At 48.5% G+C, this 26,786-nt stretch overlaps 3 protein-coding genes across 4 annotated transcripts in view; 1 reads left to right on the forward strand and 2 right to left on the reverse strand.

Annotated features, from left to right (window-relative positions):
• Positions 1-1,683: 1,683 nt before the first annotated feature.
• Positions 1,684-7,695, reverse strand: LOC121597960 (actin cytoskeleton-regulatory complex protein pan1-like). Its single transcript, XM_041924368.1, has 3 exons — positions 7,273-7,695; positions 2,028-4,411; positions 1,684-1,909 (listed from the first exon to the last, which is right to left on the reverse strand). Exons 1-3 carry the CDS (start codon positions 7,286-7,288, stop codon positions 1,748-1,750), a joined length of 2,562 nt encoding a protein of 853 aa, XP_041780302.1. The 5' UTR covers positions 7,289-7,695; the 3' UTR covers positions 1,684-1,747.
• On the forward strand, positions 1,840-22,921 carry LOC121598020 (GDP-D-glucose phosphorylase 1). 2 transcript variants are annotated; one of them, XM_041924502.1, is made up of 4 exons: positions 1,840-1,927; positions 20,603-20,801; positions 20,887-21,264; positions 21,337-22,921. In XM_041924502.1, exons 2-4 carry the CDS (start codon positions 20,613-20,615, stop codon positions 21,760-21,762), a joined length of 993 nt encoding a protein of 330 aa, XP_041780436.1. In that variant the 5' UTR covers positions 1,840-1,927; positions 20,603-20,612; the 3' UTR covers positions 21,763-22,921. The 2 variants fall into 2 exon arrangements, with proteins under 2 accessions (XP_041780436.1, XP_041780528.1); XM_041924594.1 differs by lacking the exon at positions 1,840-1,927 and adding an exon at positions 4,611-5,155.
• LOC121597901 overlaps positions 8,085-26,786 on the reverse strand; it is a 109,333-nt gene continuing 90,631 nt past the window's right edge. The window contains exons 5-15 of the mRNA XM_041924241.1: positions 18,665-18,843; positions 17,884-18,581; positions 17,607-17,815; positions 17,321-17,524; positions 15,385-15,500; positions 15,165-15,303; positions 14,602-15,095; positions 13,453-14,534; positions 12,898-13,367; positions 9,789-10,349; positions 8,085-9,717 (exon numbers count right to left, since the gene is read on the reverse strand). Coding sequence (XP_041780175.1) covers positions 9,454-9,717; positions 9,789-10,349; positions 12,898-13,367; positions 13,453-14,534; positions 14,602-15,095; positions 15,165-15,303; positions 15,385-15,500; positions 17,321-17,524; positions 17,607-17,815; positions 17,884-18,581; positions 18,665-18,843 — 4,416 coding nt within the window. The 3' untranslated portion in view covers positions 8,085-9,453. The remainder of the gene's footprint in view (positions 9,718-9,788; positions 10,350-12,897; positions 13,368-13,452; positions 14,535-14,601; positions 15,096-15,164; positions 15,304-15,384; positions 15,501-17,320; positions 17,525-17,606; positions 17,816-17,883; positions 18,582-18,664; positions 18,844-26,786) is intronic.

Raw genomic sequence — 26,786 nt, forward strand, 5'->3', positions numbered from 1 at the left:
CGCGGCCCCATACATCATTGTATTGTGTTTTGTATCATTTAATATGTGTAATAAAGGTGTAAATAGTTCAAACATAAAATACAGCTTCATTGGTTTGATCAATAGATGGCGTATTACAACTCATCATTATATTGCTATCCTTTTCTTGCAATGTGTTTCGCTATAATACCTATTATATAGCCTTCTAACTTTCTGAGCAAAAATCTATATGAATGGTCGTGTGGTCAGATACGTGGGTATCAACACCAACGACCATTACTCAAATCTCACTTACTTCAGTGCTGGTGGTTTCCGTTGGAGTTTAGTATTTAAACAATCGTATCGCCGTTCTAGTTCTAGCGATGCATAACTTCAATGCGAAACCATACAACAGTACAGAGGAAATGAGAAAGCTCTCCTCCAAGCGATGAAGCTCAACTGGTTGGGGTATCCCACCAACAGATAGCGCCACCAGCTTTTTTGCTATTTTTAGAATGCATGAGTCGTTTGGCGTCTGCTAAACGAAGTCTTTCTATATTCCGTTTAGGTAGAGAGCTTGAGTCGTTTAGAAGCCGTTTAGTGGTCTTTTAGTGGATTTGTGGCACTTGGGCTATCAGAGGTGTTTTGGACCTGGTTTTAGAAATTCGATTTTACTGGCTGAAAACATGTCTACTTTTACTGGCCGACAATAATATGTGATAAATATTATTTTTTATTCTGTCTGTTCTCGTGCTACACGGTTTGTGCGTTCCCGAGGAATCAGCCTATCTCGAATATCAGCATAAGTGGAATTTCGCGGTTTTCAGCCAAAATACAATTGATAGCTCGCTAATTTTTATTTAATTTAGTACTTGTTTACACTTTATCACTTATTTGATTCGTTTCGTGCAGATCATTATGATATTTTGGGCTTTTAAGTGGACTGAATTTAATAACAAAAATGCAATTTATACTGCATTGGACAATTCTTGAAGCAAATGATATTGATTTGACGTTTGATCTATTTAATTTAGAAAACCGCGTACCTCCAAACTCGCGTAAGTCAAGTACCGTGTAGGTCGGGAACAGACTGTATATATAAATGCATAATATACACCGAGAATCCACTTTTTTCTCAGCTTCATTGTTTGTGCCAAGTAGCGGAGAAATTTTCTCATATTGTTTTCTCAGCTGCAATTGCGTGTCTGTGTGCTGTGCCAAGCTCGTACAACAAATTTGTCGTTTGGGACATCGCCAGGTCGATTGACTTCAGCTTCCATCTACCGCCAATAGAGGACGTCTAGCACAGGGTGCTTAATACAGATTGGTTTATTTAGCCGAATGTTCATAAATTTTATCTCATTTTCCGGCAAATAATTAAAAACAATGAAATAAAAAAATCGAAACACATATGCTACACCTATGTACACGCTATATAAGTTTTGTTTTTTAATTTATTTCAGCGCCAATTTCGATTATTAGTTTCGTTTACGTGTGATGGTGTGTGTCTGTTGTTTTTTTGCCCTCTTTCTATCTATTTTCACTGCACTATGTAAAATCGATATAATAGTTAAAGATATGCGTCTCCAACTCTCTCTCCCGCAACTGGCAAATATATGAAATTGTTAATTCCCTGCCACACCGATTAAAAGTTGCGCGCGCTGTTTTGACTCTCTTCCATTTCCTGTTTGATTTTATGTTTTTTTTGGTGGGGGGAAAGGGAAGGGACCGGGCTATCTGCGGTGCATTCGGTGAGTAAGCTGTAGTGTTCGGCTGAGGTTGCGAGCATTCATATAATAATGACACCCTCCTCGTTGTAGTATTCGCTGTAATCCGGCAGCACACTGTGGTTGCTGTTGTTGTTTACTCCGCCGGTGCCGGCTGATGACAGCCGGTCCGGACGCGCCGTGTGTTGATCGCCCTGCCGCTCCACACCCGTCCAGTGGCCGTTCTGCGCATCACGAGCCAGGTAAGTTGACGACCGGGAGGAGTGGGGGAAACGAAAGAGCGTGTGAAAGAACGCACAAAACAGGTGCAAAAATCCCGCTGCGTGGGCTCAGCATACATACCTGGGTTAGATTTTCCGGCACGGGCAGCATTTTCCGGCTGCTGGTGGAAACAGAATGTTCTACCGTTGTGCTGCCACCACCGCCACCGGGATGCACTGCATTGGTGTTCCCTTTCGCGTGCGGTTCGCCACTGTCGACGCTGCCGCCCGAGTCACCGTCCGGCGGCTGTGCGACCGTCGAGCTGCGCGACGGCGACGGCGAGGAAAGGTAGCGCACGCGCTGCAGGTGCTGATGCTTGCCGCTGTAGTCCTGTATCTTGACCGTGCTTCTGCACGGTGGTGCCAGCTCGTCACTGCCGGCACTCCACCGCCGTCGTGCTGCGCCACCCGCAACCGGCAGGCAAGCCGGTGCCGGCGGCGGTGGTGGTGGAGGCGGCGGAGGCGGCACAGTTGGCGGCAGGGCTGGCGGCTTTCCGTCCTCCAGGCTCGCGCACGAGAAGGAGGAGGAGGAGAAGCAGAGATTGCTGGTGGTGCTGTCCCGCTCGATGCACTGCGTGGCCCGTTCGCTCAGCTTGACCGTCTTCCGGCCGGCCGGCTGCTGCTCCTCTTCCGCCGGCGTGAACAGCTCGTCGAACTCGTCGAAATCGCAGGCCGGCCGGCGGAAGATGTCCACGCTGCCGGCCGAACCCTGCCGGTGGTGGGGCGGCCCCGTCCCGCCCGACTCCAGCTCCGCCAGCTGGCGATCCATCCGCTGGACGATGTCGAGCTGCGGCACGAACGCTTCCTCCAGCTCCATCGCCGTGACCGGCTTCATCGCCGGCTCGCCCTCGCTGCCCTGCGACAGGAAGTCGTTGAGCCACTTGCGCTTCAGCTCCGCACTGTCGATCGATTTGCGCAGCACCTCGGCCAGTGGCGTGAAGGCGCGGCCCGAGCCAGGTGGAGCAGCAGGCAGTGGAGGAAGAGTAGCGGGTGGAGGGGGAGGAGGAGGAGGAGGAGGAGGTGGGGGAGGGGGAGCAGGAGGTGTGGGATCGGGTGTCTCGCCTTTGGGCTCGTGTTTCGGTACCCCGGCAGCCGGCTCCCATCTGCCCCGATTGGCGTCCGAGTCGGTCCGGCGGAGCTGCAAAACGCGCGGCGGAAGGGGCAGCTTTTCCGCCATCTTGCTGGGCTCGGTGGCTTGCGCAGGCGGCGGGGCGATGGCCGCCACCGTCGTCGTGGCGTCGCTGCTGCCGTCCGTACTGTAGCCCCGCCGGAACCGCACCTCGATCTCGTCCGAGTTGTTGTCGATGGAGAAATCGCACGCCCGGTCGAGCGCCCCGGCGGGCGGCAGTGAGGTGGAGCCCGACGCCGGCGGCTGCTGCTGCTGCTGCTGCTGACGTATGGTGCGCAGTGGAGCCCGTTGTCTCGGTTGTGTTGCGGCCGCCGTGGGGACGATTTCCGCTGCGGCAGCCGACGAGGTGCGTCGATGATGATGGTGCGGTGGCTGATGGTGCCGTAACGATTGTACCTGCCGGTCGGACGACTCACTGTCCGTGTCGTCCCGGGAGCGCTCCGGCTCGGCGAAGGCGCCCCGCCGCCGCCGGTGGTACCGCACCGCCAGCAGGTTGTCCACCGATTGGGCCTTCGTCTGCTGGACCAGCTCGACCACGCCGTCGCTGCTCGACGTCGGTGCGTCTAAAAAAGCGCTCTTGGCCGGGGCGGCGGCGGCGGCGGCGGCGGCACGGTGCGGCTTCTTTGCCCGCGGCATCCCCAGGCCGCCCGCCGAGCGGGCGCGGGCCGCGGTCGCCGACTCACGCTCCACGATCCGGAACAGCTCGCTGCTGTTCTTCTGCCACCGGCTCAGGTCCGCTTCCGGGGGGCCGCCGGGCGGTTGCGGCTGGTGGGCCACCGCGGGCGGGGGCCGCTTTCTGCGCCTCGGCGGTGGTCTTATCTCGGGCAGCGGCGCGTCCACCGCCGGGGGATGCCGCTTGCAGGGGGAAAACTTCTCGTGCACCATGGCGGGCGCACCGTGCTGCACCGTCATGTCGCTGCCGCCGACCGCTTGCGTGATCTTGCGCGGCAGGTGGAGCAGGATGCCGCGCTTGGCCGCGCTGCGATCGCACTTGAGCGCGTACAGGCCGAGATTGTCCCGGTGGCTGTAGTCGGCCGGCGTGCGGCTGCTGACCGCCGCCGAGATGATGGAAATGTCGGACGAATGGCGCATGTGCTGCGGCGGCTGGGCGCGGGCTGGCGGTGGGGTGGGTCCGTGCGACGGGTGCACGCAGTCACCGCGGGGCAGGCCCGGCTGCCGGCGGGTGCTGGTCGTGGTGGCGGGGGCGGCCGGGACACTGCCGCCGAGGTTGAACGCAGCGGGCAGGTTCGGGAACTGGTGCAGGTTCAGCAGGGAGCCACCGTTCCATTGGCGGATTTTCTTCAGCTTCGGGAGCTTCGGCAGCGGTGGCAGCACGCCTGCAACGAACGTGTGGTTAGTTATAGTGAAGGGAGGAGGTGGGGGGGATTTTTGTACACTAGAACAACTAAAGGAGCAAGCGGACGCAGGGCGTGGATGAAGCATTCTTGGGATGGTAGAGACAGTGGGAGACATAGCCCGGGTAAGGCTGATGAGAGGAATTACACTTTTCCAAGTCCTACGGTGTCGTGGTAAGGTGCTCGTGCTCGTGTCTTGGGTGTAGGAGAAGCCTTTACAAAAGCAACTACTCGAGATTAAAGGGTTTCGAATCATATAATGACACTCAATCCATTTGTGAAAGGTTTGAACTCGATATTAGAATTTGGAAAGCCTTTTTGCTAGGAGGTGTTCCGAAGCCAAAATGGCCAAAGTGAGCTGGAACCATCGAATTCTCCAAAATGCACGACGTACTATCAATAATGAATGCAACTGCAATGATGTTATGATATATTGCCTCCATGCTTCGCTAACCAGAATGTCTTTCTTCCGCCCAGAAACAGTGTTCAAAGTAAAAGTCTTTTTGCAACGGCCATCTTTGGTTTGGATACTGAACGACTTCAGTCGATTCTGGTCGAATTTGAATCAGGCTGACACCGGTCGATTCAGACTCCTGGCGGTTCCGTGGTACCGTTTTCGCCCGGAGTTGGAATTGGACTAAAAATAACTGGAGTCGGATCGGAGTCCTGGAAGTCGGTTCAGAAAGTACATCTCTAATGGAAATGGTGCGCGAGGGCGTACTCGTGGTGAGTTCAATACTCTATGCCTCGTAGCTGTGCGGATAAATGCTAGGGTCTTATTACAACGTCAATGCTTTGGTAGATACGTAATACATAATGTTTAAGGGATTTTTGTACTATTCCTCATTTACACGATGGGGTTACTTTTCGCACAATATATCACACCACCAGTGGCTCGTGAGACGATTTGTGACTTCTTCTCAATATGAATGTCCATCTCAGATGGCTTCCAACATTTTTCGATCATCATAAACATCATATACCCATTCAGATTCTGTACGATTATTCAATATCTGTAGTTCGATCGCTTTTTCGCGAATCTTGGGTTCAAATCTAGTCTGCGAAGTTGATGAAAAAGACATCGCAGGATGGAGAGAACAGAACACAGCCTTGATACTTTGTCGTCAAGTCGTCGAATCACCACCAACCGCCTGTGCCTGCCAGCATGGTGCTACGCGGGCACACGAACGACGAGGCATTTTTCTTTGGCATTTGTGGGTTTTGTACGTAATGCTCCTTTATGCAACCAAAAATAAGTAGCATTACTTTGCAATGTTAAAACTTGTAAAATGTGCGCAAACTAAAGAGTTTACCACTGATCCTTCAAACATTTAACAAAAACCTTCCTTTAGCTCCAAGTTCAACAATGAAACTTTTAAGCCCGTTTAAACATAAGGGAGGAATATTACGTGTTGGTAGTAGGCTCAGGGTTTCCATCCGTTTGCGCACCTTCTCATAATGGAAAACCATCTTCTTGTAGTGCATGGAGGAATCTCATGAACGCTTAACGCAGTAAGAGATGTAATTTGGACAATTAATGGAGTAAGAGCTGCACTTAAAGTCATACGAAATTATTTTCGATAGTCCAGGCTCCAGAGTAAATCTTTAATGGCAACTATCAGTAGGACGTGTCACAGTCAACAAACTCCTGAGTTGCATTGGTCTTAACTTTTGTGGGCTTTTATGTTTGAAACCAATTCATCACAAAGCCGCACCAAAAATGTTGGAGCTGCTAGTACCAACTCCCACAGTTGATTGTTAAGTTCTCCAGACAATGCTTCTTCTGATTGATCGATCCTTGTCGATTTGAAACATTCCGCCGTATGATTCGACGATTCCATTATAGGATGATATATGACTCGTAGATAACTTATATTCACCAAATTCATCTATAATTCGTAAAAAATATTTGTTTTAGATGTCGAAACAAGCTAGAGGAAATAGCGGTATATAAATACTGGAACTCACAAACACTGGTCAACAAAACAAAGCGAATATTTCAGTCAACATTCACAACACAAACATGTAGTTCACTTTTAAAGGGAAAAATATTTGTTCACTTATTCGGTACGCCAAATCCGACCTGCCGAGCTTTTTGTATAACATCTTCCATTTAATGTTGCCGTCCTTATCGTCCTATTTCGTCGCGAACACCAATCAGATTTAAACATTTTAGATTTTAGTTTACAATGTGTTCACTAGTCTTTTCCGTTTTTCTGTGTGTGTGTTTCGTTTGATTAAGGGACAATAATACCGCTGAATAGGGCGGAGTTCTGGACAGATAGGTGGTTTGTGAGTACCAGAACCAAGTTGTTCGCCCTTCCATTCCATTGTCTTTTCATTCACAGGACAGATATTTAATTTGCTTGATAAATTTATATGATGTTGCTATAGCCGCTTTTCTAGACACTTCCGGACGTAGTTGTCTTGATTGATAGTTGCCGTAGTGATGAAAATGCCGCATTTTCGGCCACCCATGTATATATCCTACCAGACGAAGTATTGATCCTCCCATCATGTTAGGGTCGATTAGATCACTGAGCAAAATTTAATGGAAGAGGTTGAGCGAAATTCTCAAAACCTTAAACGAACATTTATGCCTTGAGTTGTAGTTATAGACATATCTCAAGTATTATATCATATATGGTTGTATTATGAACGTTAACTGAAATACACGCTTTTTTGCTGACCATTGTTAGCTCCTTACGAAGACTCGAATTGATTCAACGATTTTGAAAATCACTAACTGCGCACTAGCTGTGTGTTGTCCCCAAATTAAACTGACTCATTGAGCCTCACGTTTACACACACACACCCGCACTACTTGCCCGTATCTCCCTTACTTTTAAAGAAGTCCATCCTCTCGGTTACGCTCTCCTTGTTGCCGCTAAACCGAGCACCTTCTTCCAAGAACAAGCGCACGAGATGCACGGTAGGATCATTTCCTGTGCCTGGGCTGTTTTGCGGTATGTTGAATGCTGCGTTCGCTATGGTTCACCTAACGTTTGCGGAATGTTTGACTGCTATAGCCACCCCAACACCACCTCCGTCCAGGAGCACCTAATTACCATTGATTGCGATACTGTGATGCACGCAAACGGAGGTGCCTTTTCCTCCGTTTACTCCAGCGAGAAGAGCACACCAAAAAGCAGCTCCCGGGGTGTCGCGACACTAACTTAATTACCGACCACCGTGACGGGCTAGACGGGCTTCTGCTTAACTAGGGCGCGTGCGTGCGCAACATGCAGCTTGTGTGCAGGGGCAGGATCATATGTCAGGAGGGGTGTTTTTGCCGCATCAATGCGTAGTTCAGGAACTTCCATAAATTACGTAATGCTAGCTTAATTAACAGAAGAATGCTCAAATTAAAAGAGAAACATTGGGCGAACGAAGTTATTAGCTGTTTAAATAATGGAAAAACCAGACGCTTTGCGCGACATTACGTAATGAACGGATGCTCCCCACGCATTGCTCGACTTGCGTTGTAACAACATTGGAGGACGCATTGAGCCTTCCGACGAGGAAAATGGAACAGGGATCAAGACAAACATACACATACAGCGACGACAAAAGCATTTAAACCGAAGCAGAGAAAGAGAGGAGAGGACAGCAAAAAGTACACCGAAAACACAAACATCCATTACAACACATATCGTTAACATTGATAAACCGTATGCATATTATTTATCTTTCCATTTTTTGTTGTTGTTTCTATCTACGTTTCTCGTTTTGTTCCATTTTGTTTTTTTTCTTCTTCGTTTGTTTGTTTGCTTGTTTTTTGTTCTGTTGCTTGTTATGCAAGTTTACTGGAAGATCCACAGATTTCTCTTAACTGGTGGCTACAATTCAATTCAATTAAATTCAAATAGGAAGCAACTGGTCTTAGCCCCGCTATACAACGCAACGCGCGCAACCACGTGCACGCCTAATGGAAAGGAAACTAATTGGGAAGAAACTAACGCAATACAGAGTCGATTGCCGCGTTGCCGATCACACCTTACTTACTGATTATAGAGCTAGTCGTCGTCGTCGGCAGTTGCGCTGCGCAGCGAGCGTCTCAAACACGTGAAGAACACGCGCAACGAACTACAGTGTTGGGTGTTAGGTGAAGGAAAAGGGAGGTAAGGTGAAAGACTCATGCTGCTTGCACAACCTGCCGACTGCTAATAAACGCAACGAAACCCGCTTCCCGCTAAAGCTTTAAAGAAACAACAAAACAAACACAAAACACAGCTACTACCTCGCTAGCTACTCCTTCTGACTGCTGTGTTGCCCTCTCTCTCTCTCTTTCTTTTTTTCTCTCTGTCTCTATATATATATCTGATAACTCTTTTCTAGTGACCCATGGGCCTGTTTTTTACAAGGTCCTTGGAGCTGCAGCTACTTTCTGAGAAGTATATGGAGAGAGGTTTCGCTACAAACTACCACGTGGTAGCTGATCTGGGTTAACGCTCCCTTTTCCGGCCTGGTGTCGTGAAAACCCTGAGCTACAAAATATCTCTATGAGGAGAAGAGGGGGGGGGGGGGGTAGGGAGGATTTTGGTATATAGGTTCCGGCTAGCTCCGGGACCTTGCGGATTATTGCGTCGCCCCTTTGTTCGTGTGCCTTAAACCTTCAACAATTCCACGCCGCTATCTATTTAAATGGAAGCATACACACGCACACATACACACACTTACGTACACACACACACACACACGGGCATACACATGGCAAGATAAGGAAGCAGGGGTGAGGTATCGAGAGAGAGAGAGAGAGATAGAGAATGAGACGAGGGAAGTAGAAATGTTGAAGATAAACAAACAATCGAAACTACGCAAACAACAAACTGATTACAACATTAATACGCATATAGAAGGACGCGAGGACATGCTATCTCTTTCGACTCGTAATTCTCTCTCCCGCTCTCTCTCTCTCTTTCTCTCTCTCTGTCTCTCTCTATTGACCCCTCTCCCCGAATCCGCCATGTATCGCGCTCTCTAGCCTAGTTTTTCTTGGGTTTTGTGGCAAGGGCGTAAAGAGATTAGATGAACACCTGCTCGTCCTCGGAAGCGTTCGAGAGGGACAGCTGCGTCCGGATTGGGCCGACGGTCGTTTTGAACGTGTCCTTCGCGGGCGTCACCGGGTAGCGGGTCGGTCCGGTGTACTTGCGGGACATGGTGCCATGGTGCTGCTGCTGCTGCTGCTGGCCGGGAAGCTTTACCGACGAGCCGAGCCGTGGGCCGCCGACCACCGCAGTCAGTAGCGTACCGAACGTGGGCGGTTGCTTGCTGTAGGCCTGCAGAATCTGAAAGAGAGAAGCCCGTGATCGTCAGTATGGGTGTTGCTGGGGTGGGTGCAACGAATTTTGTTTGCTACCTTCGGCAAGTCGGGCATGCTTTTCGACGGGCTAAGCCCTACGTAGGCGGGTGCGGGATGTTGCTGCTGCTGCTGCTGGTGACCTCGATCGGCCAGTGCCATTCGATTGCGCGTCCGGAGAATGTCGGCTACGTTTTTCGTGTACCGCTGGCTGGCGACATTGCCACCGTTCGTGTTGCCGTCCGCACTACCGTCCGGCTTTCGTTGTTGCTGCTGCTGCTGCTGCTGTGGGTTGTAGGCCGATTTGACGTCCTCGTACAGTTTCGTGTAGCTCGGCGCTGGCGGTAGGTTGTAGTGCGGGTCGAGCAGCGGTGTTGCGGTCGCCGATCGGCTACCATTCTTGATGTACAAACTGTTCGACTTGGTAACGGTGGGTGGCCGTGGTTGATGCTGCTGCTGCTGATGGTCGAGGTCCCTTAGGGAGGATTGCTGTTGATGCTGCTGCGGCCGTTGGAAGATTTGTGACAGCACGAGCTCCACCGTACGTCCCGTTTGCTGTAGAATACTGAGCGACTCGGCGTACGGCAGATTGAGCAGCGACTTCCCATTTACTGCTATGATCTGTGGGAAAGGACGGGCGAGGTACAAAACGAGTCATTATTAAGGATTTTTATGTATTTAATTATTTAAGTAGGAATGTTTGTTTTCGATAGATTTATTATTCTAAAGTCAATGTTTGAAAATTAATTTAGAATAGAGATTGTGCAACCCTTTTGGAGCTGTGAGCCACATTTGTAACAAAATCCTGGCGCTTGCGGGTCACATGACCATTATTCCCGACATGATATGACAAAGAATTTTCAGCATATGCATTGCAATATGCATAATTCCATACTAGTGTATGCTTTCTATAGGAAAAAATCATCGCTTCAACGTCTATGCTCTAATTTAGCACAACTTCTTCTATTGGGACCACTTAATCGTCGTACAAATAGACTTCCTAAATTGCCCAATTTCTGATCAAATCCTATTTTAAACCCAGTTTTTATTATGTCTGCACTTATCCATTCAGCTTACAATATTGAAAACTATATTGACTTTCATCTACTAATTTGCTCAAAGTACCGAATGCTTCAAAAGTCTTCAAAAATGTCTCCGATTAATATCTTTAAGAACAATACACGTGAAATTGGTAATCATGAGTTCTCTCTTGCTGTGGAGTATGCAATTTCGAATTAGTTAAGATATTTTATACTTCTTCTTCTGATTTGGTGCCCTAGATCTGTCTTAACCACTAACAGTTCTGTTATCAGTGGCCTATTGATTCACCCACATGGTCCATTCGGTCCCATGACATTAAGTCGTGTGAAATAACGATTGTGTTACTGAGTTTAACACTCCATCGACGATAATATTTGCCACTATTTATGCCCTTTACTATGTTATATTGCATATTGTGTGACCATTTATGAATTTGAAATACTATACGAACTTGATACACGTATTTAATGTTCGTGTTTTAATGTACCTGTTTCTCACATCCATATTTTTTATTCCGTCCTTATACATAACATCCAAACTTTTTTGCGGGTCACACATACGGATCCCAGAGGTTGCTCATGTCTGATTTAGACTCAAACAAGTGAGGTTATGGGATTTATTCTATTATTTTACTCAGTTCGAGTTGAAAAAATTGATTGGATTGCTTGAGAAATACGCATTTTGTTGTAGAAGTCTGGTCAACAAAATCAATGGAAAATGGCCAGACCAACTCTCGGAGCTGTTTTCGAAATTAATTAGGCAAAAATAAATAATTTCTTAGCAGATAATCAAAAGAAATAATCTATTAATTCAAATTTTCCTTTTTTTGGGATCAAATTTTGTTTTAATGTCGTTTCAATGATTTGATTTCAATGTTTTTGTTAAGTAGCTACTACATTTTTCAAAGAAGAAAACATTTTTTTTACTTTTAAACTGCCAAAACATCGTTTTCGACCCATTTTGCATCCAAGAACACGTAGATGACTTCATGTGTTAAGCTCTACTACTTGTTGTCTATGGAATTCTCAATGCTGCTAGTAGAAGCGGGGTAGTTTAGTTACAAAGAAAACCTGTTTTCCATATGAATCATAAATGGATTATCAAGTATCTAGAGGACCGAGAAAAGATATTTAAGAATTGGGAATTGCGTGTCGAGAATCACGATTATATCAAATTTCGACTTAAATTCTTCAATTTTCTAATGATTATAATACAGTCGACTCTCGCTGTTCAAGACTGATTCACTCGCTGTTCAAGAAACTTTTTATGCGGATGGCTGCTTTCTAAATATCAATTTTCATTTTAAAAATTCGAATAAGGGGCCTAAGGAACTGTCGAGGAAAGTTCGAAGTTAGCACATCCTTTTAGAGATACCGGATCGTGGCGGCCTACAAAGGCTTTCGAGACTTATTAAGTACCACACAATCAATCCTTGCTTAGGGCGATAGTTCATATGAGGCTTCAACCCAGGACGAGCATGCTAAGTCGTCTGAGTTGACGATAGCATCGCGGAACTCCCCGATGCAACAAAAAAGCAAATAGGAAAACCACTGGACTGGATAATTCCATAACTGAGACAGATTCAAGTACAATTTTTAGTCCAGAATGGGAATAAGGAATGAGGTCAGGATCTGTTCCAGGACCGATATGGAATCTTAATCATTTCAAGAACCAGTACGGATCTGGGATTAGTTCCAGTACCGGTAGGGATATGTTACAGGATCTGTATATGTTTGGAATCACCCAGAATCGACACTGATTCGGGATCAGATCCAAGATTGCTAAGGGTTTCGAACCCGTTTCTGTTCATGTGTCCCTTGGAAATTTAAAAACTCCTGGATTTTGTGTTACATTACCCTGTAACCGGGCCAAATTAGCTAGTTATTATAATAAACGAAATAGACGACAAGAGTAACCAGGTACTTTTTCATAGCAGAATAATTAGTCATTTCATCCAGCTACTGCAAAACGTTCCCATTACTAATTTAGACCTTGTGCCTAATCAAATTCTTTATATGTAAGACACACTACGAATCAAGATTCGTTTCTGTATTCAAAATATTAATTTGGGTGAATTTTCTCAAAAACTTTTGGTGTTTGTGCGGTTTTGATTTCTACTTTCTCTTACCTGGTCGCCCACCCGTACACCGTTGCGTGCGCCTGGACCGTTCGGTGCGAGGTCCTTCACGTACACGTTGTTATCGTTACCCTGCACGATGCTGATGCCGAGCGTGTAACGCGTGGTGGTGTTGGCGGCAGCGGCAGTCGGATCCCGGTTTCTCTTCCGCACGCCGCCACCCATCGTGGCGTACGGGAAGCGCTCGTCGAACTCGTCGTACCCGTGGGGGGGCACCGTCAGCGACCACTTGCTGCCCGGGAGCGCGATCGATTCCTGCGACCGGGACAGAAAGTGGCGCTGGGCGGACGGGGCGTCGTCCACGATCGCGTCCTTGACGATGAGCACCGTCGCCAGGATGCGATCGGTCGACGCACCGCCGCACTGGCTGATGTTGTTGAACTTCTCCAGCAGCGTGTCGGAGATCGTTTCGTCCGCCATCGGCAGCTCGAACTGGCAGCTCTCGCTGCGGATGCTTGATTCTGTGTGCAGGAAGGCAAAAAGAGAAACCCGTTTAGCGGTGGTAGTTCCACTGTGGTGACGCAATACAGCGGGTGCCACACTCACGTATCACACAGGCCTTCGGCGACAGCAACGTTTCCGCACTGCCACCGACCGACTGCTCGTCGATCTTCTCCATGAAGTACACCGAGCCCATGCTGCTCTTCACCGACAGCACCTCGTCGACGCTGCTCTCGATCAGGGGCTGGGTCGGCGGGGCCGGCGCCTGCTGACGGCCGTCGCCGCCCAGCTCGCCGTCGTCCTCCTGCAGCAGGTAGGCGCTGCTGCTGCTGCGGCTAATGTTGGCCACGTTCTGGAAGGAGGCGGCACCGCTCAGCCCGCCCGGCGGCTGGTGGTGAGGGTGGCCGGTGCCCGCCGCCGCCAGATTGTCGAACGATTTGTTGAGAAACTGGGCGGAAAACACCTTCGTGCCCATCTTCACCTTGTTCCGGTTCATGCTGTGCGTCGTCTTGGGCGAGTCTTCCGGTGACATCAGCTGCTGCTGCTGCTGCTGGTCGTAGCCGTACGTTGGGCTGCCTCCCGACTGCGTGGTGGAGCGCAGCGTCCCCCCCGTGTGGCCCGTATCGGTACCGTCCGACGGGGAGGAGACTGGCCGCCGCAAGTCCCCCTCCTCCGGCTCATGGTCGGGCTCGTCGGCGCCCGGCACCATCCGTCGGAAGGGATTTTCGTTCTCCTTGTTCTGGTTCTGCTGGTTGGTGATCTCGACCGTCAGGTTGAGCGCGGACGTGCCGCCACTGCCCGGCTCGACCGTCGATTTGGAGCGCTTCAGCAGGAACCGCTGCCGCAGCCTGGCCAGCCGGTTGTCGTTCAGCATCGACTTCTTCAGGTTGCGCACCCGCAGCCCGGTCGTCTTGAACGGTTTGTCGATCTTTTCGATGTGCTTCGCATCAAACGCGGCCGGATCGGGCGACGGTTGGCCGTCAATGACTAGCTCGCCCACCGTTCGCTTCCGGCGGCCGTCCTCGTCCGCCAGCAGCCCACCAGCACCGCCGCCACCGACGCTGCCCGCCGGCTGCTCGATCGGGATGTTCAGCTCGCTCGCGAGGGTTTTGATCGAGATGAACGAGTTGCGCAGCTTCATGTAGAACTTGTGGTGCTCGGACGCGAGGTTGAACGCAAAGTAGCTCCTGCAAAGCAAAAGCGGATAGAGAATATTATGAAGCTCGGGCAGTGTTGCAATGAGCGGCCACTTACTTCCTGCCGTCCATCCGCAGCTTGTACTTGACCAGATTTTTGTCGCTCTTCGGGCCGAGCGTCTCGCTGCGCCGCACCACCACGCAGAACGCGTGCTTCGAGAAGCAGATGTTTTCGATCTCGAGCCAGTCGAAGAACGCGTACAGGTGGCGCAGGAAGCTGCTCTTGCCGTTCCGGCACTCCTGCTGCTCCTGGGCGGCGGTCCGCGGCTGGTAGCGCACGTTCCGCTCGAAGATGGCGACGCCGGCGAGCGAGATCGCGACGTACACGTCCAGCAGGATGCCCTCGCTCGTCGCCCAGGACGCGCTGTACAGGTGCAGCCCGTACTCCTTCAGCTCCTGCACGTACCGGATGAAGTTGTGCTCTGCCTCGCGCTGGTGCAGGCCGCGCTTGTGAAAGTGCGCGTTGCGCAGGTAGCGGGCCAGCTCGCGCTTCTTCCGGTACACCTCCTCCGGCAGGTAGTGCGAGATGGTGAAGTACTCGGTGTACTTCATCTGTGGGAAGGGAAGGTGCGGTTAGCGTGGATACAGACAAGCAAGAAAGTCCTCCAAGCGCTCGCTTACGTGCTCTTTGAAGCTGCCAATCTCGGCCTGTAGCGCCAACCCGCCGAGCGCGATCAGATCGTCCTCCGCGCACAGTATCTGCCGCTCGAGGATGCTTTTGCGCAGCTGCAGATAGAGCAGATGGCGCGACTCGACGCAGCTGGAAGAGAGGTGGAAATATGGAAGGGAATATGTTAGAGAGTGTGGCTTGCGAGAGGGAGGAAGGTTCGTCCGCGCTCACCTGACGCCTCGTAGCGTGGGCAGGAAGAATTTGATGCGCACGTAAAGCGTAAAGACAACGTTTTCCACCACCGGGGTGGACTTTTTCGACGTGTTGATCCATATCTGGGGCGCTACCTGGAAGGAGTAAGAGGGAACGCAGAAAGATGCATTAGCAAGAACCTCATAGAGAAAAAATTGAAACGCAATATGAATGCCGTGATGTAAAGTTGTTTAAATCGCTCGGAGTCGCCCAAAGTCGGAGTCAGTCGGAGTCGTCCGGAGATAGTCGGACGGCTCCGGTTGACTTCGACCAACTCCTCCAACTCCAGTCGCCGAACGACTCCGGACGACTCCGGATAACTACGGACAGCTCCGGACGGCTCCAAACGACTCGGAATAACTCCGAACGACTACGACCGGAATGTATTCGACTCCGGACACTATTCTTATTAAAACTATTAAAACTATTCTACTTTTCGTGGCGACCAGTGACTCACTCAACGTGATTTGTATGCCATCAAATTGAGTAAGTCTTTGGGATGGTTTGTGAGTGAATTGAATGGGAGTGAATCAGTAGTTAGAATGTAGAGTAAGGGTGATTTTCCTTGTCAAAGAGTCAAACAGTAGTAGCAACAGTCTTACGTTTAATTTAAGGGTTGAAACGTAAAAATGTGAGGGAGTGTCTATTCGGTCTCGGAAAGCTAATGAGTTCTTTGCACTCAGAGTGTGAGTTATTTGATTAGCAAAAGAGTGGATTACTATTTTTAACGGAGATAATGATTTACAAACATGTGAGTCACTATTCGAAAATGGAGAGTAATAGCCATATGAACTGTAAAAAGAGTGATCAATAGTACGGAGAGTAAGAGTTAGCTCAATCGAACAAGATTAAATCACACCAATTATGGCTGTAATATGTCATCAAGATACCGATTTTGCTCCTACTTTTACTTTTACTTTTATATAACCCATACGTTGTTGTTTTTCAAGAGATTCTGGAAGCTTCCCGAAAAATGTCTGACTTTCTCGGTTTGTAAAGCGTTTTCCCATAATTTTTTGAAACATTAGTTGGGATTTTTTGGAAAAAATTGAGGCAATGCTGGGAAAATGCCAATAAATTGAAGGATCTATTTAAAATCATGTTGAACACGATTAATAAACAAATATGACGACTCCAAATACAATAAATTAGTGTTGGGTTTCATGAATCTTTCGCTGAAATTCATTCGTGTGAATCTTCAGTGATGAGTGATTCGGATCTCGAATTGACTCCTCAAAGATTAAGGAACCTCTAAAGATTCGTGAATCTCGAAAGATTCATGAAGCTCCTAGGATTTATGAATTTTTAAAGATGAATGCATCTCCAAGGATTCATGAATCTCGATGAAAGATAAATGAATATTCAACGATTCATGAATCTAAAAGATTCATAAATCCATTTAATTTCATATACCTCCAGGAATTCATTAATCTTAGAGATGTATGATTTTTAAAATATTTTGAATTTGCCACCTAACATCCCAAAACAAACTATCCGACTGCGTAGTTCTTGCCAAAAAATCTCGATGTCCACGTAGGTTGCTACGTAAAAAAGGAAGATAGATATAGATAGATAGACCTATAGATTCGTGAATCTTTCGAGGTATATGAATCTTTTTAAATTCATGCATCTTTCGAAATTCATGAGTCTTTCGAGAAAAATTAATCTCAGGAGATCTTTGAGATTCATTAATCTTTGCAACCGAGATTCAGTTTCATTAAATCATTTCAATTATTCATTCAGATCAGAATTATCCAACAGAAATAACAGTATTTAGTTTTAACAAATCGGGAAACAACCAAAAAACCCTGTTCGAATCTCTACACATCTACTCATTCGTTCTGATTCTGAGCACGCGGAAAAGAGTCGAGCTTAAGCTTGGAGAGTATTCCCTCCGATTGTCTGTAGGCTTTACCTTGTAGATTTTGAGATCGAGCGGCAGAAAGACGAAATCGCCACCGATGAGCGCGCACAGGCCGAGGAAAAAGTTTTCCCCCAGCCCCTCCAGCCGCAGTATCGCCTCGAAGATGTGGCGGGCGAGCGTGGTCGTGGGATTGCACGTGACGTTCACTTTGGTACCGTTGAGCAGAAGAATTGTAACAACTCTGCGATGCTGCGTCTGCCGATGAGGATAGTTAGCATTAGTGTTCCATTTTTTTCTGGATTGTAGATGGCGATGGCCTTCCGAAACCGTTGCCTACCTTTGCGTCGGTGAGATCAATTGACTTTGGTGCTGAGTGGGAATTGATAATGAACTCCGGACCTTTGTGCGAGGCTGCTTGTGCGGGGTCGCTGGGATCGGTCTGTTGGCCACCCGCAGTCGTCGCCGCCGCCACCGCCGCTTCGGTCGGCTTTCGATTGGCGATGGTTTGGGTGGCGATCGAAACCGTCGTCAACGGGATGCCAAGATCTGCAATGGAGAGCGCGGGATGAATGAGTCGTGTCAGCTCTGCTGCCGGGAATTCCTCGCCTACTTACTGGGCATGGAGGTGGCATTGAAGCTGCTCTGGTCGAGTGGGGCGGGACCGTCGCCACCATCACCACCGGCCAGACTCGCCAGATGGTTGATGGACTTGGAGGGCATTAGCCGGCCGGGGCGGCCGGTGAAGTAGGCGGCAGCAGCAGTCGCCGATTGCAGATGCATTCCCCGCTGCTGCTGTTCCGCCGCCGCTTCCGCCATCTTGACCTCCACCATCGTCACGTCGATGGTGTTGCGCCGGTAGTCGGCTCGTCGGCGTGCGGCCAGCAGCTCCGCATTGTGCCGTCGCCGCACGGTGACGCCCTGCTGGGGCAGATGGGTCTGTGGCTGCTCCACCAGGCCGGCGCTGTCCCGTGCCGCCCCACTCTTCGAGTACGAGATGGTGTGGTAGTTCGGGTACGGCTCGGGACCACCGAGCGTCTGCTGCTGCTGGTGCCGGTCGTAGGGTCTCGGCAGCGAGCAGAACCTCTGCTCGGCCGGATGATGGTTGCTTGCCGTCGGCGGTCGCTTTACCTTGAGCAGCGTCGCGGCAGTGGACGCACCGTACTCGGGGAAGTCGTCGCCGCAGGACGAAACGATCGGACCGTAGCCTTGCGGTTGATGGTTCTGCTGCTGGGTGCCGACCGCTGGTTCCTTCTTCCGATGTACCTCCAGCAGCTCACCGTGGTCAGACGATCGACCCGAGTCGGTATCGCTTCTGTGCGGGAAGGAAAGCGAAAGAAATGGGCGCAAGTGCATTAGAACTGGGCCGGACCGTCTCGGCGGGGCTGGTGTACGTACTTTTGCTCCTCGAACGACTCGAGCGAACGTTTGATTTTCAGCTCCGGTGGTTGCCCTATCGGCGATGGGCGCTGCTGGTTGGGCGGTTCGGCCGACGAGACCACCTCGCGGTACAGATCGATCAGCATGTGCGAGAACGGTTTGTACAGGTGATGGTTCTTGCAGTAGTCCGATATGATCTGGAATGAGCCCAATCACATCGAACGAGTTAATTTAATGATCTAATGATCATGAGTTTTTCTAACAAGAAAAAAAATATAAATAACCTTTTTATGAATATGGTTTTCACAAATAATATTTTCCCATTTTCATTGAATAATTCATTGATATACCCATGGTCGAACTTTAAGTTTAGAAGACACAAGTAATAATTTCTTTGATGATTTTATTGTAACGACTTTACCATATTGATATCCACTCCGCATAAAATATCCACTCAATGTCAAATATATCCACAAAATATCCAACCTACGCTGTTTACATGATTAGTATTTCCATGAAATCAATGAAATTTCTTATCGAAATTAAATCCATAAACAACATAAAACTGTTGTATTCCCGGTTTGATGGTCAAAACAAAACATAAAACGAAGAAACAATTATTACCGCTACACAAATTATGCAGGGTTTGCTTTCATTTGGAATTTGAGCAAGGGTAGCATTGGACGACATGATTGACGACAATTTTCTTCATTACAAAACGTCTCCCGAACGGGTTGAAAGATCCAATGAAATGTCCAATTGTTTCTAGTGGTTTTTAGTGACTTTTTGGTGCGAATTGAAACGTTTTTGTAAAGGTAGTGCAGTAAAAGTCGGCATTGGATTTGATTGTCATGACTATTCTTCTAAGGATAAATAAATCAGTTACTGAAAAACCAGATATATGGGATGGTATACCGGCAGACCGAGGTTGACTGAGGACCGAGGTTGAAAATTGTGTAAGTTCAATTTTAAAGCTCTTTTTTGGATTTTTCGTGATACGAATTGGCCTCGACTCATTGGTTCGTTAAATTGGTGATTCAAATTCATAAAAAGGACCATTTAAGCCTCAAACACTCCAAAACTAAACTTGATCAAAAAAAAAAAATAAAACTTAATGAAAGTAAACTGATGGGATATTCCTTTAGCTTGTACTGGAAGTTTGTACTGGAAGCACGAAAAGGAAAAACAATGATCTCAATCAAATTGGTAGTAATCTCAGTGATACATTTGTTGGTGCCGATGTGAAATCAACATTACGATCGGTTAACATTGAGCATTTATTTAATGTTGATTATCGCTCCGGCAAATGAGAGTTTCGATACTTAGCAATTGTTTGAAATAAAACGATTGGCAGGAGGAGAAGTGTTATTTATTTATTTATTTATTTATTTATTTTTCGAAATATTAAAAACATTTATCCGAGCTGATATTTTGCATTCGTAAATATTCCTACCACAAAAAAAGAATGCAAATGTTTCCCATTAAAATTTCCCTCGACACTAACCGATAAAAACATTCATTATAAAAACGATCTATTTGGGAAATATTAAAGAAGAAACTAAATCAATCGACTGCTTTTTCAAGAACTTGAAAAAATCATAATGCAAAGAAATATGAAAATATAAATATTTCTAATATTATTTTGTATACATTAGTATATGCCCTTATACCAGCACACTTGTTGTCCTAGAACCAATTATTAACATTTCATGCAATTTACATGGAAAAAAATTGCTCTCTCCCGTGTAACGAGTGAATGTCACTGGAACGGGTTAAACTCGTTCTGCGGGGTTCCATTGTAATTGTTTCGCGTATAGGAGAACAGTCCAGTCCTAAGGATGGGCTGCTCGTGCCGTTATTATATTTGAATCTATGACGAGCATGACGTTTGATAACTTATTTAATAACATGTATCAATTGCTAGACTAACGTGCATTTTCCTCTTTCCCTTTACAGCTGCATCAACATGTCACAAATACGTCCCACCACGTACGATCTGACCAGCTCGTCGCCAGACTCACGCACTGATCCAGAACTGCAACGGCTGCTAGAATCGACCTGGTCCGAACGGCATGATGCCGGCGTTGGCTTTCGCTACCGTCTGCACATAGAGCGTGAGCGTATTGCGGAAGGAAAGTTCAACTTTCTCATTCTGGTAAGCTTATTCTGTGCGTCACTGTTCCTACAAAATTAGCTGATTGCCAGTTCTTTTCTCCCCCGACCGGTTCGTTCAATCGCAGCTGAACCGCAAACGGCTGACAGAGCGCCGGCAGCCGCAAGCATTCCAGCTCGATGCACCGTTCGATCCGTCCCGGTTCAACTTTACCCGCGTCGATCCGGCCGAGGTGCAGCTCGAGCTGGTCGCGCCGCCGCCGACCACGATCCTGATTAACAACAGCCCGGTGACGGTGTATCATTCGCTAGTCGTGCCCGACCGGGCGGGTCAGCACTCGCAGCTGCTCACACCGGGCGGTGTGCGTGTAGCGTTCGAGCTGCTGCTGCGCCTGCCCGACCGACGCTACCGGATCGGTTACAACAGTCCCGGTGCGCAAGCGTCCGTCAACCATCTGCATCTGCATTTGCTTCGTATCGATACGGAGCTCTACGTGCAGCGTGCGGTAGGACCAGGAACGCGCTTAACACCCATCTAAATTGTTTAACCCGTACATGTATTTTGCTCTTTGTTTTAGGAACTGCTTCCCGTGCGTGGCACTCCGTTGCTGCACCGACTGGCGGATCATCTGCCGGCCCAGGGGTATTGCTTCGTGCTGCGCGACCCAACCACGGAGCTGGAGCACGTCTGCACCGGGCTGATGAAGCTGATCCAGGCGCTAGCGGAGCGGCAGATGGCACATAATCTCTTCTGGAGCTGGACCGACCTGCACCGGGGTGGCGAGCTGCGGGCCCTGGTGTTTCCCCGCGTGACCCAGTGCGTCAACAAGGCGGCCTGCTCGTTCAATGCCGCGTTTCTCGAGCTGTGCGGGTTCGTTTCCGTCGGTGAGGGGTACGATTACGACCGGCTGACGGAGGACGCTATCGTGCAGGCGCTGCGGGAAGCGCAGGGTGACGTGTACGGGACGCTGGACGGCATGTTTCCCGTCGCTAGTGCCGATTGAGCGTTTGGGTGGTTGAGAAATTCAACCATTGTTTTAAATACAGGGCTAGGAATGTTGATTGATTTAAAGTAAAACATATTTTAAGAGAAAGATAGGTTAGCAAACCCGATTTATTTGAGGTTAGTTAAAGGTTCAACCGTCGGTCACAAAGAAACGCGCCACTAGCGTTGTAAGTTACTCGTACAACCCCTAATAGACACGTCTGTGCTCGGATGGTGTTGGAACGGTACCCAAAAATAGCACACTAATCCTAGCGCATCGCAAAAAAAGGGTTTGAAGGCAGTTTTTCATGCGTAAAAATGCGGAAAGAGAGAGAGAGAGAGAGAGAGAGAGAGAGAGGGCAAACAAAAAACCCGAAGTAAACATTCCAAAAACTGTTTAGCCAAGGCGTGCGTACACTACACCGACAAAAGCAAACCCTTACTTGAGCCGAGGAAACGACCAGCGTCCTGCCTGAAGCCGTTATTTTGTTTTTGTTGTTCTTGTATCTTCCATTTCCCCCGCGGAAAAGCGGAAAAGATGGACAGTTGAGGGCGGCCCCTCCGAAGGTGGCGCAATGTCTTACTCATTCTTCGTGTTCGGCTTACGCTTAACCCTCGCCAAAAAAACGCCTCCTTTAGGAATGGAAAGCTGCTCTGGGGGCGCTATTTTTCTTTACACCTCATCTCCCTCTTCCCACACCGCCATCGTCCTGTTTGCTTGCGGCAAAACGAGGATTAGATTAAAGGGGATGATCGTTTCGCGATTAGGCGAGATAGGGACGAGCAAAGCAGGCGGACGCACGGCATCCGTCCCTGCAACTATTGGGAGCGGCGTGGGTGGCCGTTGCGTTGTGCCTGGCCTGGGTTGTGATTTGCATTTTCCGATCATTAATCACGAGGAATGATGGGACCCTTCGGCCTTCCACTTCAAACCGAAACCGCAGCACAAAGCAGCCGCAAAAGCTTTGAGGAAGAAAAGTGAGAATGCGGACCCAGCGAGCTTCTCCGTGGCTTTCTCCGGACCCGGGGGTAAATAGGTAATAGCTGTCAAATTTTCTGTGCACAATGTGACAGCCGCCCCCCCCAAAAAAGCGGGGCGTCCGATGATGGTTGTGTTTTGGGCCGGGCGGTGGATGCTGGCTGAAACGTGAAATAAAAGAGCAGTGCGCTGGTCTTGATTGGTCTTGTGTGTCATTCCCGGGGGCGATGACTGTATGGCGCGGGCGATGGGCAACAAGTCAGTGCTTCTTGGCAGACTCAAAACAAAACAAAAAATGCTCTTACTTTGACAAGTGGCAATAGTATTGCTTTTTAGCGCAACAGGCAGTTGCGGTGGAGCAAGAACATGTTGCAAAGAGATGAGTTTTGTTTTTTTTGTTTGCTTTGCGTAGTTGCGTGTCGCATTCATTCGCTTTCTTATTGCGAAAGGGCAAAAGATAAATGGAAATTTAGCTTCAACTTCAACCCTTTTTTGGTCTGGCACTTGGGCTAGAGAGCTGCTGTGTTGTATCGTCCGCACGTTCGGCTGCGGCTGTTGCATCAACAGGCCATCAATTTCGTTTGCGAAAAATCATCCTCACCACTAACCACCATTTGTATCGTTCACAATGGCCGGATATTTGTCACACATCAAGGGTCTGCCAGAAACGGGCTCAAATGGATCGTTCGGCTGGGCAATATGAGGCGAGGGACGGAAGGGAGAAACAGAGGGAGAGAGAGAGAGAGCAAATTAAATGTTTTAATGTGATTTCCTGTTGTTTTTTTGTTGGCAACACACATTATGCCGCCTTTTGGGACCGTTTTCCGGTGACCCCGGCGCGTGACACAGTACGAACCAATAAGTTGATCCGGTTCGAAGGACCAAATTGTGCTCCATAACTCTAGCGTGCTCGATGCAAGTGAAAGACGCTGCTCGATAGAAACGTTCGTTAGGTTATAGCTTTTCCATGTTTTGGAGTGTGTCAGGGGACCAACTCGTAAATGTGTGTATGTGGTTAAGTTTTTTTTTTAAAGTCACCCCGTTTACTTTTCCGCATGCTCCAAGTGAGCGGAGATGAGAAGATCATTTGAAACATGCAGGCCAACCGCACCACAAAAAAGAAAAGCCCGCATTCCATAAGTGGTTGGGAATGCCTTCTCCTTCTCTTCCGAGCCCTCCTTTCTCTGAAAGAAAAACCATAAAACCATAACCTATAACGCGACGGCGATGGCGATGGAATAACTAAAACAGAGAACTGTTCTCAGCCGTTTAGTGTTTTTCGTATTATTATTTTTTTCTACTTCGGTTTTCGAACGGATCGAACAAGTTTTTCACACCACCCTAACACTAACAAAGCGGCAAAGGAATTCGAGAGTGGAAAGATGAAGTGCCATCCAACACCCCCACTACCCGGCACTACAGTTTTCCCGGTATTGCAAAGGGATTAACGACGATACCGGGGAAAAAAGGGGGACGCCTTGCTGGTGGGTGCTGGCGATTGGGCGAAACACTTTCCCACCGCTTCACTTCATTTGCCGCCGCCTCCGAGCGGGCAAAGCAAAGGGGGACCATTTTTCGTGCACAGAGCACACTTCCCATTCAATTGGAAGTTATTTATTATATTTGAAACTAACCTCGAACCCACCGTGCACACGTTCCCTTTGCCTTTCTGTGCTCCTCTCGCTGTGAGAGAACACACATGCACAGAAACACACACTGGTAGACACTTCTGGACAGGCGGGTGGATGCTAGAGTGTCCAGCAAAAAAAAAAAAAAAAGAATAAACGGGACTGGGTGCGATGGAAAAGCGATCTACACACCCCAAACACCCTGCCCCGGCGTAGGCGAAGGCTATTTGACATTTCGAAGCAAACGCTTCCCGCCCACACGGCACCCAATGAGGCGAAAACTTAGCTGCCAGGGGGAAACAATAAATCAGCTACAGTGCCACCGTGCCGCCCGTCCGCGCCCCCCGGTGAAGCTGGACCACCCGCCGGGAACACGCGATGGACAGATGCGGACGGAGACGGATGACGAGCTCCACGCAGCGTGGCGAGCGAGGTGAGCTTAGAGGATAAACCACAAACCACACTCCACGCTACGTTGGCTCACTGTGTGGTGTGTGTGTGTGTGTGTGTGTGTGTGTGTGTGTGTGTGTGTGTGTGTGTGTGTGTGTGTGTGTGTGTGTGTGTGTGTGTGTGTGTGAGTGCTACCGGGAAAACAACAGGCTGCTGGCACGGGCAAAGCGAATGGCGCGCAGGCAAAGTGAAAAGTGAAACCTTATGAAGTGGAAAATGATTTTCCGATACGTGTGCTTCAAGTTGTGTGTGTGTGTGTACGGGGGCGTATTGGTGATCCCTTTTTTGAGCTCACCGTTTATGCTGGCCAACGGCCAAACCCAGATGGGGGTAGCTTTTCGGTTGGGGGGCTGTTCGGGAAAACTAGCGAGGAAGGCTGAGTGGCAATCGAGTGGACGACAAAAATGTATGAATCAATTTTCCAATTCTCCCTTCAACACACACACACACGGATGCTTCTGAAACGGTCTGGGCAAAAGTGTGCTCGATGTGTGTGTGTGTGTGTGTGTGCGCGCGCGTGTGTGTGTGTTTGCAAAGGGATCCGATGCGATGGACCCAATTCACAAACTTTTGCCATCTTTTGTTTGTGCGCTTGAGCCGCTTTTGTTTTCACTCCGCTAACCAACCCGGGGGAAGGGGATGGGGGAGGGGGGGTACTCCCCTCACAATGTCTGCCACTCGCACTGTGTTGGCATCGATATAGAACCAGCGCACAAGCAAGCATCTTATCACACGAGGCCCAACAATGGCAAGGACCTGGAAGCGCCTGCATGTATGCAATCGCTTTCGAATTGACGCGAGAAGGTCTTTCCCTGTTACACGCTCAACTTTGCCAAATGCATCGATCGTTAAAAAAATAGGGTGAGACACTCTCACACATATTTGGAGCGGTGCTACATATTGCAGCAAAGTTTCGCTACATTCAGAGCTGGGATTAGTGCGATGGAAAGTTTTGGTACCAGTTTTATTTTAAATCAAAACGGCCCTCAAACCTCCCACTTTAGGATGACAGCCAATGTGGAATATTTAGATTTTTTTATCTACTATAAATAAACTTGTTTCGGCGGGAGGTGGTGGTCTCGGTGTCCCTAAGGGGATTATTTTCCGCCGGGTCATGTGTCACCCCGGCCTTTTGTTGTGTTCCACCCCCAACGCGACCGGAAAAAGGCGTGAACCCAATCGAGAGCATTGATAAACAAAAAAAGCCGGGGGAAGCAACATCGACTGGGCTTAAATCAATTTCGCCGTTCGTCATTTTTGCATGTGATGTAAAGTATTCTTTTTGTACTTTGCAAATGCAAAGCTTGCTACACTACAACAGCACTAAAATGTCGCGAGTGCATCGGACAGTAGAACAGCAGAAACCCAACAGTAATGTTTCGCTTCATATCAGGCAACGTAAAAGCAGCCTAACAAAGGCTTTCAAAAAAGATTGAAACAGGCAAAAAGTATAGTCAATTTACAAAACGTTGCCTCATTGTGGCAAAAAAGTGATTTCAAGTACTACCATTATGATATTGGCTGATAGCAGCTAAAACCGATCGATCAAATGCGCTGTTTTGCGTGCGTGTATGCCATCGCTATTCCGATACTCTAGTTGCATGTAAATGACTCTGCAATTTCACCGTAAAAACAAATGGACTGTGGAATAGTGAGTTCGAACAATCGAAATAAAAATGGGGACACTTTTGATGAAAACCATTCCGCTTGCCTCTTCCTTTCTTCTCTTCCTTTCTCTCTCTCTTTATTTTGCTGGGTGAAATGGTGCTCCTATACTTCACCGCTGTGTATGAGCATAGGTCTTTGTGTGTGTTTAGATCAGAGATGTCAAACTGTTGGCCCGCGATCGCTTGAGGCAACATTATTTTTTGCATTTCTGCTTCTCCAGTACATTAGTCAATTCCGAACACCTGAAGTTTGATGAGATCTTCAACTTCACAAATTTATCTTACCATTTGTTAGAGCATCCAGCGCCATAAATCCGTT

The sequence above is a fragment of the Anopheles merus genome, chromosome X (genome assembly GCF_017562075.2).
Source record: "Anopheles merus strain MAF chromosome X, AmerM5.1, whole genome shotgun sequence".
NCBI classification, from domain to species: Eukaryota; Metazoa; Arthropoda; class Insecta; order Diptera; family Culicidae; genus Anopheles; species Anopheles merus.

Excerpts from the sequence above, each read along its gene's own strand:
- LOC121598020 (XM_041924502.1), top strand. The coding sequence starts at position 20,613 with ATGTCACAAATACGTCCCACCACGTACGATCTGACCAGCTCGTCGCCA. Across the intron at positions 20,802-20,886 it reads AGTTCAACTTTCTCATTCTG|CTGAACCGCAAACGGCTGAC; the intron begins GTAAGCTTATTC and ends GTTCAATCGCAG. Across the intron at positions 21,265-21,336 it reads AGCTCTACGTGCAGCGTGCG|GAACTGCTTCCCGTGCGTGG; the intron begins GTAGGACCAGGA and ends TCTTTGTTTTAG.
- LOC121597960 (XM_041924368.1), bottom strand. Across the intron at positions 1,910-2,027 it reads TGCCGGAAAATCTAACCCAG|AACGGCCACTGGACGGGTGT; the intron begins GTATGTATGCTG and ends CGTGATGCGCAG.